The sequence below is a fragment of the Chinchilla lanigera genome, unplaced genomic scaffold (assembly GCF_000276665.1).
Source record: "Chinchilla lanigera isolate Chin_1 unplaced genomic scaffold, ChiLan1.0 scaffold00075, whole genome shotgun sequence".
In the NCBI taxonomy this organism is placed as follows: Eukaryota; Metazoa; Chordata; class Mammalia; order Rodentia; family Chinchillidae; genus Chinchilla; species Chinchilla lanigera.
In genome coordinates, this window is record NW_004955476.1 from 613512 (window position 1) to 633033 (window position 19522).

The following is a 19522-nucleotide window of genomic DNA, read 5'->3' on the forward strand; positions in this document are numbered from 1 at the left end:
GCGCAGCCCTGCCCAGCCCGCTGCCCAGCCCAGCCCGCGGCCACGGCCTCGCTGCGCTCGAGCGCACGGAGCATGTGCAGACCCGCAGGCGCTGCGGTGCTACTAGGAGCTCCCGGGCGGCGGTGACGGGCTGTCACGCCGAGAGAGACCTTTCGGGGGCTCTCGCCGCGCCTCTGCTGCGTCGCGGGTGACACTGCGGTGCTCGCGACCCCGGTGGCCGCCGCCTCTCGGTGGAGACGTCTCGGGCCGTGCGCCCTCCCTCCCTGTCTCTGCTCGCTGGCTCCTGGCCTCGCCCGCTCACACCCGCAGCCGCCGGAGCGCTACGCGCGTCCCTGCGCCTCTGCCTGTTCCAAGCCCGCCTCCTCACTTCGGAGATGCAGTGACAAGTTATAGTACTATGGGCATCCGAACCTCGGCTCCCCAGGAGGAAAAGTACCAGAGGCAGTGCTCCCTGAACGCGCAGAGCTCCTGAGCAGGCCGCCCCGGAGAGCCGGCTGCAGCATCCGTCCAGGTGGGACCCGTCGAGCGCAGTGCCCGGTCCCCCGCGCATCCCCGCACGCCCGATCGCTCCGACCTCCCCGCCTCGGTGTTCTCTTTTTCCTCCCCCAGTGGTGGGCGCCTTGCGGGCCGAGGCCCGGCGCCTGCTCTGCTGCCCGCGCTGCCTTTAGCGGTTGCCCCCGCCGCTGCTGCCAGGGACGTGCTGGGAAAGCCGAAGCCCCGGGAGAAGATGCCGGCCATCCTGGTAGCCTCCAAGATGAAATCGGGACTGCCCAAACCCGTGCACAGCGCCGCGCCCATCCTCCACGTGCCACCGGCCCGGGCTGGCCCCCAACCCTGCTACCTTAAATTGGGGAGCAAGGTGGAGGTGAGCAAGACCACCTACCCTAGCCAGATCCCCCTGAAATCGCAGGGGCTGCAGGAGCCGGCGGGGGAGGTGCTCCCGCTACGGAAGAGCGGCTCAGTGGAAAACGGGTTCGATACCCAGGTGAGAGGTGTTGTGCGCTGGGCAACGTGGGGTGAACATTTGCTCTCTAGGGGGAGGGCACGGCTAGATGCGGGAAGTGGCTTCCATGTGGGCAGGGAGGGCAACACTTCCCCCTAGGCTGGCAGGTTGGTGCTGCGCGAGGAGGGTGGGCAGGCAGTGGGTGTGGTCCGGGCGCCCAGGCTGCCTACAGCGCTCCGGGAGACCCCGGGTGCGGGCTCGGCTGCAGCGCCGCGTGGAGTGGGAGGGGGCGCACCGCCCGAGTGATCTCAAAACGGTGTGTGCAGCCCTGAAAACGCCAGGTTCTGCCCGTGGAGGGCTTGGCCCCAGAAAGGCTGTGTCTGCTGCCACCACCGTGTGTGTGTGTCGCCTGCGGGTTGCGCACAGGTTCAGTCCTTGCCAAGGAATGGTTTGACTCCTCATTGGGTTCGACACCTCCCGGCCCGGCTGGAGGATGCGGGGGGAGGGGGCGGCGGTGGTGGTGGTGGCGGTGGTGACAGTGAACCTGCTCTCCTCTTAGCATAAAGATGGCCTGCCCTACCCTGCGGTTAGAGGAGCGGGATCCGGCAAGGTGCAGCGACTGCGGCGGCTGGGCAGAGTGGGGGTGGCCGTCGCAATGGCGGCCCCAGGCTAAGCCCCTCCTTCCCGGGAAGTAGAGCCCGGTGTGAGCTCGGGTGGACGGGGGCGGTGGGGATGTGAGCAGGGGTGGGGTGGGAGAGCTGCTGGAAGAGAAAGGGCGACTTCCACCTTTCCCGACAGAGCCTGCATCACTCATTTCGGCTGGGTGACAGGACCGGGCTAGGCAATCTCTTTTAAGGAAATCCGCAAGGGCCAATCAGGTTCTCTTGGCCTCCTGCCCTCTCTGCCGCAGTTCCCCCCTCTTCTGGTAGGAAGGAGCAGGGGCACGCTGTATTTTCTTGGCAGCCAGTCAGCAGGGACTTTTGGGGACAGGCGGACCTGACGGATGTGAGTGTACCGGTCAGGAGAGGCGGGAAGCCGGAGAGGGGAGGCAGTTTGGGGCCGGTGTGGGGTAGTGGCAACAGACCAGCTGACCTTTTTGGCACACACTGCTCTGCTGATGCTGTCCCCACCTTCTCTGGCGCTTTCTCTGATCAGAGGCGAGTGCTCAACACATTCCCAGCCTTTCGAACGCGGGAAGCGGAGCGGAAAGCTAATTGTAAGCAGACTTTTGGAACTCAGGGCCAGAGAAGACCCTCCGAGCAGATGAAGCCCCGCTCCAGGCTGATAAGCATGCCCCTTGCTGCTGCACTTGGCTAAACATTTTTGGAAGCTGACAGCTTTGAGTGATGGCGTGTGGGAGGAAGGCAAGATTTCCTGGGCGCTCCTGCGCTGTCTCTGCTACAGTTGGGAGCCCTATTCCTTTTCCGTGGCTGATCCCAGCTTTTGTCCAGGGGGCTCTGAAACGCGGATGGGCACCACGATGCCCCTGAGAGGGTTTCCCCTTGGCCGGTGGACTGGGGCTCGTGAGGTGTGGGTGGTGTGTGTGGGCCAGGACAGTGAGTCAGAGTGTGACACACACCCAGGAGCCTGGTGAGGAGGACCCGAGGAATGAGAGGGAAGGAAAGAGATGCTGCGATTGTTCATGGCTGGGCTGCTGCTGTGCGTTTGCCGTCTGCTGCTCCATTTAGCACTGTCGGAGGGCTGGCAGTGGGCAGGCTTGGGGAAGGTGATTCATCACCCTGTACCCTGAAAAATGCGCTCCAGCTTCTCCCCGAGGGACCCACTCCTGTGCTCTGGGGACTTTGCTTCCCTTGGCCACTGGCCCACGTCCCGCCTGCCCTCCTCTTCTCTCTTGCCCTCAGTGGGCCCTGTGCGCTGACCACAGCGTGGCGCAGGTGGCTGCTGTCCAGTGGACTCTGCTGGGTATACTGCTTGCCCTGTCCTTGTCCGGGCCTGGGGCTGCTGGGGGCTCTTCTCTATGACAGGTGGCAGAGCCTTGTTCTCGAAGCCTCGCTTGGACATCAAAGTGACTTTGGCAAAAAGTCTTTTGCCTTCTTTGGACAGTGTCCCTGAGTGATGTGGTAGTCATTCACCTTCCAGGAAAGTCTCTTGCTATGGCTTTAGGACACTGGCTGACTTGCCCTCTGGTGGTTCCTTGGCCCAGAACCCAGTGTTTATCCTTAGAAGATGTTCAGTGGCAAGTCGATCGTAGGGCCTTAATTCAGGGAGTTTTTGGCAAGGGGCTGGGTTGTGCAGTGGCCATGGCCACAGGTTTTAAAGTCCTGTAGGTATCAGAAGTGCCCTGTGTCTCTTGTGTTCCTGGCTGCATGACCTAGTCCATTAACCTCTTTGGGCCTCAGTGTTCCCATCTCTGAAAATGGGCACAAACAACGGCAAGAATATTTGTGAACATTAAAAATAAAATGTATTTAGAGCAGTGTGAAGCAATAAGGAATATGTAATCAAATTAGCTCTTTACATTGCTAACACAAGAGACAGAGCATGTTGAAGTTAGTTTTCACAGCTTCTAAATGAGAAAAGACATGGCCAGTTCTCTCAAGTCCATGAGAAGGTATCCATCTATTTCTCAGGGATTTCAGAGTCTGTGTCTCATGACTCTTACAATACATGTGCAGTGGGGTCATGAGGGAGAGGAACAACTACTTACTGGCTCAGAGCCTGATGCACCAGGCTTTTTATGCATGATCTCATTCATCTTCAGGGGAACCTGCAGCCTAGGTGCAACACGCCCATTGTCGATGACAGTAACCACACAATAACAATCACGGCAACTTCTCACATGGCGTTTGCTATGTGCCAGGAATTGTTCTAAGTGCTTTACATAAAGTTACTTGCTCTGACAACAGTTGAATGAGATAAGTGTGATTAGCCCCTTTTCACCCACGAGGAAATCTCAGCAGACAGGTGTAGTAACTTGTGAGCAGCAGAGGTAGCATTAGTAGAATTAGGGCTCAGACAGCCCCAAGGGGGTGGACTCCACCCCCTTGGCCACGATGCTGTACAGAGATAGCACAGAGACTGCCCGATAACCTGTGGGCCTTGACGTACAGGAACACAGCTGTAACTACTGAGTTCAAGGAGTGAAGGAAGCAAAGTATAGCAACTTTCTCCAGGTCGTCCCAAGTAGCAGAGTAGGGAGCCCAGCCCAATCAGCGCCAAGCCTGGGGTCTGCCAGGCTTGACCAAGCCTCCCTCCGTAATACTCCTGCAGATCTGTAGGACAAATAGGAGATAGCCTAGACTTTGGGGATGTCGCAGTCTGGTGGGGAGGTGTAATTTATGATGAGCCCAGCAGGGAACAACACAGAGAGGGCTAAGGGGTATCCTTGGGGTGGGGGACCCAAGGTGCTGGAAGGAAGAGAAGGGCCTCTTAGAGGAGGCGGGGCTCTGGAGGTGGGCGGGAGTGGCTGGCGGAGGAGGAGAAGCTTATGAGCAGGGTCCTGCTGTGGTGCCCAGCAAGAGTAGGTGTCACTTCATGCGGTAGGTCATTGCTCCTGATCTGGCATCTCTCTATTGAGAGAGGAGGAAGGGAAAGGCCAAAGGCTTTGAAAGGTAGGCAGTTGAAAGGGAGGATGTACTGGCTTCCTGGTGGTGGAGGGGGATTCTGGATGTACAGGCTGCTGAGCTGGGAGTGGGTGCTCGGTAAGGACCTGGCTCCTGAGAGGCCCTTAAGTAACAATGGTGGCCATCGCTACGGGCTTGGAGTTCGGAATACTGGACTTAGTCATTACAGAGGACAGGAAAGGGTTCTCACACCTTGTTTCTTAGCCAGCAGCTCTCCTTAGTGCCCTGACTTCTTTCCATTTCCCCCCAAGCCTGTTCCCCTTCTCCATCAAGTGTGGAAAGACCACACTTAGCCAGCAAAGAACTGCTAGGTGCAGCCCCAGTGCCAACCCTTCAGTCCCCTCCTTTGGAGGCCCCCGCAAACCTGCAGCTGTTTCTCAGCTTCCAGCAGAGGAAACTGTGACCTGCAGCCACACGTTTCTCCTGAATCCACTTCCTGATGCTGAGGTGCCGGCCTTCCCCAACACCCAACATGCACAGCATCTGCTCTGTTCCGTGTGTGTAAATCATGGCCACAGGCAAAAACTGTGTGGAGAAGCGCTGCGTGATCATTTAGAACCCTCCTCTGGCCGGTCTTCAGATAAGGAACACTCCTGAGCTATTTGAGGAGAGAGCTGGGCCTATTTTTAAGAAGCAGTTGCAGGGGAGAAAATTAGACATGTAATCCTTTGATATTTCCTGTTTGGAGGAGCTAGTGTTCAGCTTGCAAGTTTTTGCTTTAAAAAAGTAATTAAAATGAAATGCTCTGTGTGTGTCTGTCAGTGTTTTAGATGTTTAAAAAGCGGGCACGGGTGAGGCCCCGGGGAGGAGAGTGCAAGCCTACAACCTGTTGCAACTTTGCCCCATTGTGTTTTGATTAGAACCCTTGCTCCACCTTCGAAGTTGACTATGGATTTCATTAGTGGATTTTTCTGCTATTATGTTTTTGCCTTTTTCTCTTCCTCCGTTCTTGGAGGGGCATGTGCAGTGTGGTTATCTGCCAACATGCCAGAATGTTTATGGTTCACATGTTATTGCTTATGCCATGGGTTAATTTTCTGAAGACACTTTAAGGGTGGTACTGGTGGCGTATGCAGAGTGTCATTATGTGTGTATATGTCGGCATAAAAATACATCTACTTCTGGGTATGTGTGTATACACATTTCTACACGCATACACAAACATATACACATGGAACAGTTTAAAATATTGAGCACATGTAAGCACATGCACACATCAAAGGCGAGGCTGGACGAGCTACAGCCCAAATTCTAACTTTCAGAATAGCTGCGTCTGCCTTCCACTTCTCACACTCTCTCTCTCCGTAACCAAGACTGAAAGCACCACATCTCTGTGTCCACTTTATTTACTTGCAAGACAGGGAGGTTGTAGCCCTGAAGAGAGGTGTTTCCACTAACCCTCAGTGAATCCCCCGAAGTCAGTCTGGGGAAGCCAAACCACCCAGCAAGATGTTGGCTTGTGGTCAGAAATTCTTATTTTTTAGAATCAGCCTCAGAGGCAGGGAAGAGAACATTTACGAAGCATCTGCTATGTGCCAGGTCATCTGCAGTGCTCTTTATATGTTTATTGTTTAAGACACAGGAAATGGGGTAAGATGCAGAATGGTTGACGCATTTTATGTGAGGAGACTGAAGCCAAAGGAAATTATCACTTGGAGGCAGATCTATGCAGTGAATTAGGCTTTCCTGAGAGACAGATCTGCATTCGAATCCAGGCTTTGGGTAAATTCTTATCTCTAAACCTCAGGTTTTTCACAAGTGACACAGAAATCCTGACATTTCTAGATTGGCTCTGAAGATGCAGTGAGATATTACAGGTAGGTTGCTGAGCCTGGTATCTGGCCCATACAAAGCAAGGAATATGTGCTATTGCCTATTTTTATTACCCAAGGTCAGAGCCAAGCTTGGCACATGGTGCCTCATTCCAAGCCCACGTTCTTTCCATCCTACCTCGCAGCCTCCCAAGTGCATGGCTGCTTGCATGGAGGGACAGATGGCTCGCTCCATGAAAGACGGGAGTATAGCAGGGCTATGGTAAAATGAATGGGGACAAGAGTAAATTAAGAACAATGTCATCCAAAGAAGTCATATCCAGAGTTGCTCGCTGAAATCTCTGCATTTTGGTTCCAGTTAGACTACCTCTCTAACACTAACCAAGCTGAAAGATCTGCCATCAACCAAACGTGTGGGAGGCCTCCTCTGTACGCTCACCTGAGCTGGTTTGGTTGAGTGCAGCTAACCAATCCAATGGCTCAGCCCAACGTAAGACCAAAAATGGAACAGCCCCGCTGCTAGCGCTTTATAATGGTTTCTTGCTGTTCTCAGGGCAGAAGGAACGCTGTTTTCCCTCACAGAGGCTGTGCTTGTAATGGGGGCTGGACCTTGTGACCAGTTTGGACATTCAGGTGCCCCAAGGCCTGGCCAGCTGCCCAGTGGTGTTCTACCAATAGCCACAGGGCCATTTTCAATGGCTACTCTGTCTTGTGATCACATTGGTCAAGGAAATGGACAATGTGTTCCTAGAATGTCTTGGGTAGAATGGACCCATGTGATTATGGGAACAAAACCTGGTCAGGCTTTTGTGCTTCAGTCTCTGTGCCCGACAATAGTGAGTGACTCAAAGGTTTTCACAGGAACCCCAAGACACCCACACAGAACCTTCTGAATGACTCATGACTCAGGGCCCCTTTCTCAAGGAAAACAGACCCTCCCTTGTTTTTGCAAACAATGACCCCACAGCTTCTCTTTCCATGTGAAACCTTAATATTACCAGTGAGTTTGGGACTGTTTCACCCCTCCCTACCCTACCTTATTGGGAGAGAAGATAGAGTAGAAATGGAGGCTTGGTCAAGATAATTATGAGGCTACTTTTTTGGCCCTTGAACAAAATCAATTACTCATAGTAGTGTGACAGCATAAATATAATTATAATAATAGTCATTGACACTGATTGAACACAGTAATATAATGCATAGCACCAGACCCATGTCATTTCACTTAATCTGCACAGTGTCCCATGCAGTAGATGCTACTACCTATAAAAAAACTAGAAATGACTGCTCCAGGAGTCAGAAACTTTGTTTCTAGTTTGATCTCTTTTGACTCTTTGCTGTATGACCTTAAACAAATCACACTGTATTTCTCAGCTTCAGTTACTTCACTTTTAAAATGGAGATGATGGTACCTGCTTTATCTTCTTTGGAAAATTAATGTGAAGATGAATAGAGGCAATTATTATGGACAAGGCCCTGGCTTAAGCATTTTACTCTTCAAATGCTCTCTAGGATAATAAGGCTCAGAGAGATTAAGGGACTGTTTTAAGCAGCACAGCTCGGAAGGAGGATGCCCAGCCTTGGAGTCCCTGTCTGTTTGAAAGCATTTTGAAAAAAATACCTGGAAATGCATTGTTGATACTGAATCAAAGTAAATTTCATTAAAATTTCTTTTGGTTTCTTACGCCATTTGACTGTTTCTAAACTCCCCCAGAGCTTGGACATGTTGAAAATATTATTTCAATAGTAATAATATTGGGTAGTTGCTTAATAATAGTTAAATCCTTCTGGGACCTATAAAAGTCCAAGTCTTCTGAGGCTGCGAGGCCCATTGAGGGTTATCACTGAGTGTAATTGGTATGGGTGGTTCTTGACTGAGGAAGGGAAAAATGGGGGATTTGACTCAATCATTTGTTTGTGTGTGGAAACAATCAGTGTGTAAGTTCTGATGGTGGATCATTCTTCAGACTGTCGGCCTGGGATATTCAAAACTGTCACTGTCATGAAACACACACTCACACAACCTAAAAGACAGGTAAAGGATTCTTCTGGAAAAGAGACCAAAGAGCTATGACCAGCACACCTAGTCAGAGTCCCATGAACATGTTACATCCTGGATGAGCAAAAGTAAAAGTGTTACGGAGGCCATTTTGGAGATTATTACAGACTTCTGCATGTGGAGTGTTGCATATTACATAGCCTAGCTTAAGCAGTGTTATTGACATTAAGATTATGTAAAAAAAAAAAAAAATAGCTCCTTTTTTGGAGAGATTCATGCGGGAATATTTAGAAGTGAAGTGCCTTGATGTCGGTAACTAATTCCAGACAGTTTAGGGGAAAATAAGGCGAGACTACCTGCAGAGCTAAAGAGAAATCAAACACCATGAAATGTTAACAGCTGGTGAATCTAGGGGAAAATACACATGTGCAATCTTTTGATTTTTCTGAGTCTTAGAAATTTTCAAAATAAGATGGGAAACAAAACAAAGCCTGGCTGAGTGGTAATTCTTACCAAAGCCCTTGACAGGATAGGTACGGTGTACCCATGGGGACATAAAGGAGATAGTGTGTGTGTGTGTGTGTGTGTGTGTGTGTGTGTGTGTGGCCTCACAGTAGCCTGGCCAGGTCTGTTTCAGTAGGTTTCCACTTTCTTTCCTTTCTGGTATGCTGTGAACACCTTGGCTTCATTCCTTGCTTTTTCATGAGAATGATCACAGACATTCTGGGTAATCGCAAGATCCAGTATCAGTTGGTAATCTTTTATAAAAGTCTAAGATTTTTCCAAGTATAAAAGAAACGCCCGAAGAGCCGTACGAGGCCGGGTCCTGGGAGGGTAGGCAATATGAGTGGCGGGGAGCTTTCCTCTGCTTCAGCCTTTTTCCTCTGCTCTCTTCTTTGGTCTCTTCCCTGGTTAAATCCTCCTACCCTTTACCTACTCAAAGTCAGGCTTAATGTCACTGTCTCCAGGAAGCCTTTGGCCGTCTCTGGGATCTGGCTATAGTGTGTCCTGTGGCTCCCCATCCTGGACTGTGATAGCTTAGGTGGTTGAACCAGGACTTCCGGCAGGTCAGGGATGTGTCTCTCTCGCTCTCTGCCGACACAGGTCTGCACAGGGTAGAATTCTTAGTTAATGCTTGCAGAAGGGAAGAGGAGTAGAGGGGGAGAGAAAAGAAAGACTTGGAAAACAGAGTACGGAACTGGAGATTGAGCATGAACTGTGCTATAATCTGGGCCCAGAGGACCACGTATTAAAGATGTGGCCCCCAGCAAGGTGCTGTTGGGAGCCGCTGCAACCTTAGAGGCGGGACCCAGCGTGAGGTCTTTGAGTCCCTGAGGGTGTGTCCTTGAAGGGCGCAGTGGAGTCCTGACTCCTTCTTCTTCCCCTTTTTATGTCCTGCCCATGCGGTGAATAGTTTTGTTCTACCACACACACCACTATGATGCACCACCGCAGCTCTGAAAGCACCGAGGCCAACCCTTCATGGATAAGAACCTTCAAAACTGGGAGGCACAACAAACCTTCTGTCTTTATAAATTGGTTATCTCAAGTGTACTCTGTTATAGTGATGGAGCTCACTAACACAAGCTGTATTCATAAAGCTATGGCTGACCTGTGTGGATCCTGTAACTCTCCCTGTGGGGATGTGAACTGAGAAGGTTGCAAACAGCAGTGACAGAGTGGGCAACCTGCATGCTGATGGAGGCCACGGTGTGAGCTCTCCAGCACCAGGTCTTAGGGACACCCACTACCTGGCTGGGTGGAGGCGGGAGGCAGCTCCCTTCCCCAAGCCTGGCTATATGTCCGAACCGTTTGGTCGCTGCAGGGGATCGGGCTGCCAGCACGTGATGGTGGAGGACAGTAGCCTGGAGGAGCTTGGGCAGATTCCTCCAGCCCCACCTTGGAAGGAGGACCTGACACGGGTTCTGTGCTTGCTTAGAAAAAGGGAAAGGTTTAGGAAATCGTAAGAAAAGACAAAGCTTCCAGGAATAATGATCACAACCATCGTTTATGTGCCATTTCCATTTTGCATTCCTATCATGAAATACCCAAATCAGGCTACTTATGAAGTAAGGAGATTTATTGAGCTCAGTTTTAGAAGCTAAAAAAGCCAAACAGCATGGCACTGGCTCCTCAAGGACCCCACCGTGGCCGTGTCACCTCGTGGCAGGTGACAGTGGTGGGAACATGTGCAGGAGCAAGTGATCACATTCGCAAGTCTTGCTCCCAAATCCCAGAGCAAGACTCCAGGGCCTGGCTCCGGCTTTTACAACATCTTGCTCTCTGGAGCGACCAGCACCCCTTCTGAGGCCACACCTTCAGGACCTAAGGGCCTCCAGCAAGGGCTCACCCCTTAGAGCCCCCATTCGCACCAGTTGGGGACCAGGCGTCTGACACAAGAAGCCCCGTGGGCACTAAGCCATGTCCAAGCCAAAGCATGTATATAATCACATGTAATCTTCATACTGACCTTCAGAGGCAAGGTTAGTGGTCCCGCCTTACCAATAAGATGTGGGGTTCTGGGGCTTGTCTGGATCACACAACGTGTTGAGGACAGTGACAGCATTTGAATCCAGATCTTTCTGACTCTAGATCTATGCTTTTAAGCACCTCCAGCCCTGCTCTCTGTCGAGCCTGCTCCTCATTTTCGGGGCCTTGGCCCTGCTCACTCTTTGCTTTTATCAGATCCCACCCTGCCTGTCACCAGAGGCTCCTTGTGTGCAGGGTGAGCTGTCTCCTTTGGCTTGTGGCCACATCCTGCTGCTATCTGGGTGCCGTCCTCTCCCCTGCTGGGGCTGCTGTCCCCCAGGTGACCCCTGTACCGCCTGCCCTGCAGGTCTGTGTGCCACACAGCTGCCAGGACCTCTTTCCAGTCCTCCTGCCATATGTCGCTCTGCTGCCGCCGGCACACAGCCCCCATTTCATGCTGATTTGCTTCGATTCTTTTCAGAGCTGGAGTGACGCATGTTTACATCCAAACGCGTGGGCTGCGAGTGTCCCCAGACCTTCTAGTGTGTGACCTTTGGTCCTTAACTGTCTATGGACCAAGGAAGGCAAGCTCTGGAGGGGAAACAAAAAAACACTTAGGTGACAAACCCGGATTTGGAATGGGCAGGCTTACTTGGGATGTCTGCTTCAGGATCTGTGCCTCAAAGGACTAGGATCGGGGTACCCAAGCCAGGGGTGCCTCTGAGGCCATCTGTTCCCTCAGCTCCAGTGCGCGGATGGGGCACCAGGCCCAGGATGGGGCATAATCATGAACCCCCGAACCCCCAGCCCTGAGGAGAAACTGGAGCCCAGGCTGAAATCTTTTCCACCTCATTCAAACATCTGATGTTCTCTGAAGGCCCTGATGGGTTGAAAAAGAATTAGAATCAGCTCTAGGTTGAATTCTTTCCCCCGCTACCAAGTACTCAAAGCGAGTGTTCTTAATTCCTTCATACGAGGAAGCTTCTGCGTTAGGCTCCAGGAATCAGAAAGCCGGGACCTCTGGTAGGCGGCATCACTGAACACCTCCCATGAGCCAGGTTTCATCTCTTTACACCTCACCCCTGGAGAAGACCGGTGCCTTTCACTCAGCTCATCTCCGAGGTCCAGAGGAACCCAGTATGCACGTGACCGAGCCCACACAGAGGCGGCCCTGGACTTCAGGTCCACGCTTTTTCTCGCCGGCCCCTTAGACAGCACCCTGCTCGCTCCAAAGCCAGAAGTCAGAGAAACCTGGCTGACCACCCTCTCTCCCCTTTCATTTGCCAGGGTAGTGAGGACTTCCCCAGCGACAGTGAGGACTGAAATGTTGAGGGCACTCAGGACATAGTTGCTAAACCTCAGTCAACCCTGCCTGGCCTCAGTTTCCCCAGGGAAAGTAGAAGAGTTTGGCGGGCTATGCACATGGGAAAGCACTTGATGTCTGTAAAGGTGCCTGGAGAGGGGTAGGTAAGACCACTGCTATTTACTGAGTACTTACTAAGTACTTTCTATGGATTTTCCCATGTAATCCTTACAAAAACAATACTCTCTAGGGTAGGGGGTTTTGTTATATTCTCCAATTTACAAGTAAACTGAGGCATGGAGACCCTGAGCAACGTGCCTACGTTTCCCACATCCCCCAGAGAAGGAGCCAGGCCAGAAGCCTGGATCCCTACCCATCGCCTCGCCCTCCCTCTGCGCTACCCCCAGCCAAACCCACGTCTGGTTGGTGATGGGGAAGACACGCATAAATCCAGACACGCACAGGGAGAGTGAACAACCTGCCTAGGCTCCTGCAGGAAACCCCAGCGAAGACTTGCCTTCTGGAGAGACCCGGGGCTCTGCCTTTACAGGGTGCTGCCTCTGCCCTGGGGAAGCTCAGTTAAACCCCAGGCCGAGCTCCTCAGCCACCCGCCGGGCTCCTTGGCTTCCCCTTTGGCCTCCGCTTCTCACTCATTTGGAATCATTCCTTGTCTGGCTCGCAAAGCAGAACCCAATATAAATTTGCCTTCGTCCCCAGAACTGTTTACCTGGCTAAAAATATGCCAGCTTCGTGATATTTTTAGCCACATTTAGATGTGATGTATATGAACTGCCCACACCCATGTATGAGGCATGAACTGTTGGTACATTTTGTAACAGGAAGCTGCTGGTTTTCCATTCCAGAGAACTGGACTTCAGTCAGAAATTTGTCATTCCCGAATACCGACTCTCACCACATTCCGCTGCTGTTTTTAAGAGCATCTCGTCACCTGAACTCGGAGGAAGCAGGCCATGGGCGAGGCCAGGCTGGCCCAGCTGCCCTGGTGCATTCTCCAGGTCTGGTGGCTTCCAGGTGACCTCTGCTTGGCTGTCCCCAGGCCCCTGTCTTCCTGCAGTGTGTGTTGCCTTTGGATTAGCCTAAGGGCAGACAGGGTACTTATTTTAGAACTGGAAGGAGAGGAGAAGTATCAATAAAAAACCAGGGAAGGAAAAAATCCATTCAGTGGTTTTAAAATATCTCTCCCTTAACAGGACGGATTATTTTTGTTTCTTAAAAACAACTGGTAATTTTCTCCTCGAAACAGTCGCAAAGAGAGACAGAAAGACCATTCTAAAAAAGTGGGGGCTATGATGGTGGCCTTTAGGTTTCCCCATCCTGCCCTGTTCACATAGTACCAATTTTTTCCCTCTAACTTCTAAAGTATTCTCGCCCTTAACTTGCAGGCATGGACCTTAGAATTAAATCACAAAACCCCTGTTTTCTTGCTTCTTCATTTTAAAGACAAGGATGCTAGCCTCAGGGCCTTTGCACTTGCTGTTCTTGCTGCTTAGGATGTCTACCCCAGATTTTTACACTATTCACTACTTCACCTCCAGCCTCTGCTCAGATATTACCCAACCAAAGGTGCCTTTTGGGCCATCCTATATAAAATAGTGACATCCATCCACCTATTTTTTTGTACTATGATTGAACCAAGGGAGCACTGAGCTCTATCCTACCTCTCCCCTTTAGATAGGGTCTGCTAAGTTGCCCAGGCTGGTCTCAGACTTGCAATCCTCCTGCCTCAGCACCCTCTATATGCCACTGTGCCCAGCACGCATCCATCCTTTTATCGCTCCTCCCCTTGCTTTATTTCCACCAGACCTGCAGCAGGTCTCTCCTGACATGCTACGTATTTGTGTACTGTGTATCTTCCTTTTCTGGGCTGCCGGCTCCTTACAAGCCCATGCTTTGCCCAGCCGGGTCATCGCTGTACCCCTGTACGCAGGACAGAGTCTGGCACACAGCAAGTAGTAACTAGATGTTCGTTGTGAACGATATGGGTGTGTGCAAGGTTTCAGGCAAAGCTAGGACTAGTGTGCAGGTCTGGCTCCTGTCCAAGGCTTATGCTAATGCTGTCTTAGACCCTACGAGAAATCTACAGAGCATCCCTTAAGGTGCTGATGGGCCAGAGTGTTGGCCCATGGACGGTTCTGTTTATTTAGTAGACTTGAGTCCTTAGCTATGAGCAGATTCCTGCTGAAAGCGAGGCTGGCTGGACACGCTCCCAGTGCAATGTGGAGGTGAGAATTAGTGTGGCCGACAGGCCCTGCTTCCACACTGTCTTCAGTTTTCCATTTTTCTGTCCACTCTTCGGGATGTGAACACTTGCCAAAGGAAGTGTGATCTGTGGACCGGCAGCAGGGGCTTCCTGCGTCCTGTCAGAAATGCAGACCCTCGGGCCTCACCCCACATCTCTGGAATCTAGGTTTGCATTTTAGTAAGACTCCCGCACTAGAGGACTTCAGTGCCCTGCTCTGCCAGGTGCCTGGGGCTGGTCCGGGTGGTCTCTCTCTCGAGCCAGTTCCGTAGCTCCCACCTCTCGGCCCTTCCCCAAAGGCAGGGCAGCCACTCCCACAGTCCGGACGGAGCCCAGCTCCCATGGACCTTTACTGTATGGAAATCTCCTTTCAGTTCTCCTTAGGTCCCCCAAATCAAGTTGTTTGTGCTTGTGAAGGAGGCAGGATATACCCAGGGTCCCCGGGGGCGGAGCTTGACGGCTCTCCATCCCCACATCTAATGCCCAGGAAGCCCTTTCAGTGCGGCGGGTACTCTGCCAATGTGATCTGTCCGCCTGCTGAAGCGTTCCTTTTGCCACGCTGTGGTCAGGTACTGATTTGGGGAAAGCCCACTGATAAGAGCAGGGCCGATTCACTGAGCGGCTGAACCAGGCTATCTGGTGAAGTTATTGTCTGCTGCCGACGTGGGAGGCTTTTTGCCTTGTTCTGTGCAAATCAGGGTTATGTAAAAGCTGCTCACATGGTCACTGGTGCCATAGAAACCGCCTCTCTTTGTGCATAACCCTGTCTCAGCCAGGCATGGGCCGCCGCAGGTACAGGAAGAAGGCTTGCTGCACGGAGCCATCTCCGAGAGGAACGCGGGTGGAGGAGGAAGCTGGGGGGCGATTTCACCACCTCCCTCCAGACCCCCCCCACGCCCCCAGGTGGAGGGACCACTCCTGCTCCCTCATGTCCAACCCTGGCCCTGAGTGAGGACAGTGATGCTGTCCTATCACTGAAACCAAGAAGGGGTTTGTGTGTGTGATGTGTTTGTGCATGCATGCATGTGTATGTGAGTGTGAGCAGGTGATTATGCATATGTGTGCCTGTGTTTGCATATGCACTGTGTGGTGTGTTTGTGCTTGCATGTGTGTGCATGTTTGTGCCTGCGGTCATGTGTGTGTGCATGTGCTCGTGTATTCATGTGTATGTTTGTGCATGTGTGTATGGATCTGTGTATGCATTGTATGTATGGGGTTGGTATGCACGTGTGTGTTTGCATGTCCTTGTGCATGCATGCATGTGTATATGAGTGTGCATGCATATGTTTGTGCATGCATGTGTATGTGCAGGTGTTTGTATATGTGTGCATGTGTGTTTGTATATGCATGGATTTGCATATGCATGTGTATGTGTGCAGGTGTTTATGTGTGCATGTGTGTGCACTTGTGTAGCATACATGTGTACCTATTTATGCTTACGTGTGTGTGGGTACTTATGCATGCATTTGTGTGTGCTTGTGAATGTGTGTGTGTGTGTGCATGTGTATGTGTGTGTATGCATGTGTGTGTCCAGATGCTCCTTGATAGGTTGCAGCAATGCATTTTGACCCCTGGTAGCACCATAGCAGGTGAGGCTGCAGGTGCACTGGTCTTAGTGTTAGAGACCTTTGGTCTTAGTGTTAAAGACCTTAGGTCCTCTTTCTCTAGATGCCTCTTTGAGCCGGGGCACATGTCCAGGGCTCTTCACCTGCAGCTTGTGGCACTGTGCAAATGATACTCATGTCCAGATGACTCCTTAGAGAGCCAGGCCTGGACTGAGGTTTCCACATCCGTCTTTCTTAGGGCTCTGCAGGGGATGCTGAAGCACTCGCTGTGCTGTCTGCTCAGTTTGGGAGCAGCCCTCAGAGGACTCAGGCCATGGCAGCCAGGTAAACAGCAAGTGGTCCCAGTCAGGCCGACCAGCAGTGGGCTTGCCTGGCTTACAGCAGTGTGGCCCCAGGCGAGTGACTAAACTGCCCTCCCCAATTCCCTGTCCTCCCTGCAGGCCTCACAGGACGGCTCTGCATCTGAAATGCCATGACACGTACAAGGTCTGTGGCAGGAACCTGGTATGGGATGAGGGCTCCGTTAATGTTAGATCCCAGGTATGTGTTTCCTGCAGTGCCTGAGTGGATGAATAGAAACTGTCAAGAAAATTCCACGGCAGAGCACAGTCAAGAAATGAGACAGCAGCGCTCAATTACCTTAGTGTAATTTGGCAATAAGGAAATGATTCATTCATTTTTTCAGATACTTATTAGCAAGAAAGGACGAGTGTAAAGAAAGGCCCCCATGGGGCCAGAGGGAGCGGCTGAGAGAATGCACCTCCTCTTCCTGCCGGGGGCCTGGGGCTCCGCTTCCTCTCACCTGGGGAGCCCGGTACAATGTGTATGCAGCGTCTTAGCCGCATCAGCCAGGCTGATTTTGCGGATCTGGGACGAGGCCCCAAATTCATCTTTTTGACAGTTGTGATCAGGTGACTGTGCAGATGATGGTCGTAAGCCCCGGCTGTGACAGAGCCTGGGCCGGTGGGGAAGATCATGTGGGAGACTGAGGCAAGGCGGGGCTGGATGACTCCAGGCAGGCAGGGAGACAGTCCTGTGTGAAGTGGGCGCAGCGGAGTTTGCGTGTGTGCAAGAGCCAGAGGAAACTGGGCAGCGCGTTTTGGATCTGGGCTGAGGAACAGATGGTGGAAAGACCTGGGGACAGGAAGCGCTGGCTCTTCCTCTTGCCCCCGTGAGCTGGGTTGCCAGGTAGGGTGGACACTACACCGATGCCAGCCGCTAGGCAGGACTCACCAGGACTCCTGGGGCGGGGCGAGGAGCTCAGTGTGTGTGTGTCTTAGTAAAAGCCCGAGCTAGCCAGTTTGAGGTTGCCTGACAGTGCAGGTGGAGTTTAGCATCTCTTTCTTCGTTCACTGAGAGATCAGGATGTAGATTATTGTCCACATACTGCACCAAAAAGAAGAAGGAGGAGAAGAAGAAGAGGAAGAAGCAAAAAGAAGAAAAAGGCCAGGGTGCGGTGGTGCACATTTGCAATCCTAGCACAGGAGGGTGAGGCAGCAGGTTCCCTGAGTTAGAGGCCAGCCTGGGCTACCTAGTGGACCCTATGTCAAAAAACAAGCAAGTAAACAACCAAAAGAGGGAGAGAGAGAGAAGAAGGAAGGGCAAAGGGCTTAGGAGCAATCTGGGACTAGAGACCATGGAAAGAGAGCCAGAGATGGGATGCAGTCTTTATATTTGAGCGCCCCCTGAGCCAGAGGGGCTGCAGCTGGTCTTTGGTCCGCAGGGAGCCCTGCGTCCCTGGATCAAGGGGCAGAATTCGCAGTGGCCTTCGGGTCTGTTGCCCACAGGAGGGGGGATTTTGGGAGGTCTTCGAGGATCAGGAAGGGCAAGAAGAAGGCAGAGGGCCGGGAACCCCTACTCAGACCTCCATGTGCAGGCTTCAGGCTCAGGTGTCCTGAGGGCTCTCACCCTGCCCTGCCCTTAGGGGGTCAAGGCCATGGCCGGTTTTCCAGATGGAGAAGAAGAAGCCCAGAGAGATGAGGTGACTTGCCCCATCCCACGCAGCCAGGCTGTGGCCAATCCCGGCTCAGGTTCCCTGCGAATCAGCCCCGTTCCACGCGAGTGTGACAGAGACGTAGCTCCTCCATCAGGGCTGGGGGCTCGGTGCGGGCAGAATGCCCTGGAGCCCAGGGTGTGAGGGATGTTTCTGTGCCCCCTGTTGACAATCCGGCCTTCAATATGGTTGCGCTGGCTGCCAGCTGCTGTTCCCGCGGCCAGACCCCCACCCACACAGGCGAAGGCTTTGGCCAAGGGCACGCTGGGGCAGGAGGAGGAAGCACCCCGCAGAGGGGCTTGTCCCAGTGCCCTGAATGGTCCCATTGAGGTGCCTCGGCCAGTGACAATAAGCCTGTTGGGGCCCTCACTCCACGGAGGCCAGAGGGCCAGGGCTGGGCAGGCAGTGCTGGCTCAGAGGCCAGACGCTGACTTCCAGGGCGGGCTGCCAGCACCTCTGACGCGCTCCGAAATGCCAACTCTGCCTAATGGGGTGCAGCCGGGCGGGCTCTGCATTCCAGCCTACGCAGGGAGGGCCGTGGGGACCCAGTGCCCCAGGCCACGCTTGCGCCTGTCCCTCTTCCCTGCTGGGTCGACTCACCCCCTCTGGGCACGCCCTTCTTGCTGGGCACCAACAACTATGCTTAGTCCTTTGTGCTTTCCCTTGGTGCTTGGGGACATCCTTTGCAGGCCTTTTGGAGACATGACATCCCCTCCCCAGTAGCTTAGGATACCCACAGACCGGGACATCAGATAAACCCCAAGGTCCCCGATTCAATCTGAATATCAGATATGTGATGAATAATTTTTAAATTATGTTTAAGTCTGTGACAAATACTGCTAAATGTCAAGCCTGAATTGAGATATGGGTTCATTGATCGGAGTGCCCTGGGACATATTTATACAAAAAATTACTTCTTGTTTATCGGGAATTCATATTGCAGTGGGCATGCTCAATTCTTATTTGCTAAATCTGACACCCCACACCCAGGTGGGGACACTGGGGTGCAGTGGGTTTTCCTTAGGGCCACTGCAACTGTGTCTTCTCTCCACCTTTTGCTGCCTATGCATAAAATGATAGGGTACTGCCCTTAGGGGGAGTTTCCTGAAAGGCAGCTGTGGCCCGCCTTGGTACCTACCTGCAGCACCCCTCTTCCAGGAGCCACGTCCTTCTATCCAGTTCCACAGTGGGTGGGCAGCTGTAGGGGACAGCTCCAGCCAGGGACAGCTTCACCAGTATATCACAGTGGCGGAAACCGGCAATTCAGCAATGCCTGGGAGGTTGTCCAGGGCTCAAGGGAACACACAGGCTAGTTAGCAGGGCACGTGTACAGTTGAGCAGAAGACGCACCCTGGTTCGAGAGAGTAGACAGGCTTGGGGGTGCGGGAGGCTTTGAGGGGCTCTCGCTGTGGGACCTGAAGGGAGGGGTCTCGGAGGCAGGAGATCCAACAGGGAATCCTGGGCCGCGACACCGAGTTGACTGGATGTGTGGCCCCAGGCAAAACCTTGAACTTAGGGTCTTGCTTTTCCTCCTGTAAAGCACGAATGGTATTTCTTGGCCCGGGACCCCTGCGGCCTCGTCGTACATAACCTTTCACTGTTTGCAGGTGATAATGATAGAAGTCTGGCTGGAG

General features: G+C 52.6%; 1 protein-coding gene across 5 annotated transcripts in view; it reads left to right on the top strand.

Moving 5' to 3' along the window:
* Positions 1-703: 703 nt before the first annotated feature.
* The window catches only part of Nav2 (neuron navigator 2), a 382236-nt gene continuing 363417 nt past the window's right edge, over positions 704-19522 (top strand). For all 5 annotated transcript variants that reach the window (XM_013502962.1, XM_005401717.2, XM_005401718.2 and 2 more), the window contains exon 1: positions 704-985. In XM_013502962.1, coding sequence (XP_013358416.1) covers positions 728-985 — 258 coding nt within the window. In that variant the 5' untranslated portion in view covers positions 704-727. The remainder of the gene's footprint in view (positions 986-19522) is intronic.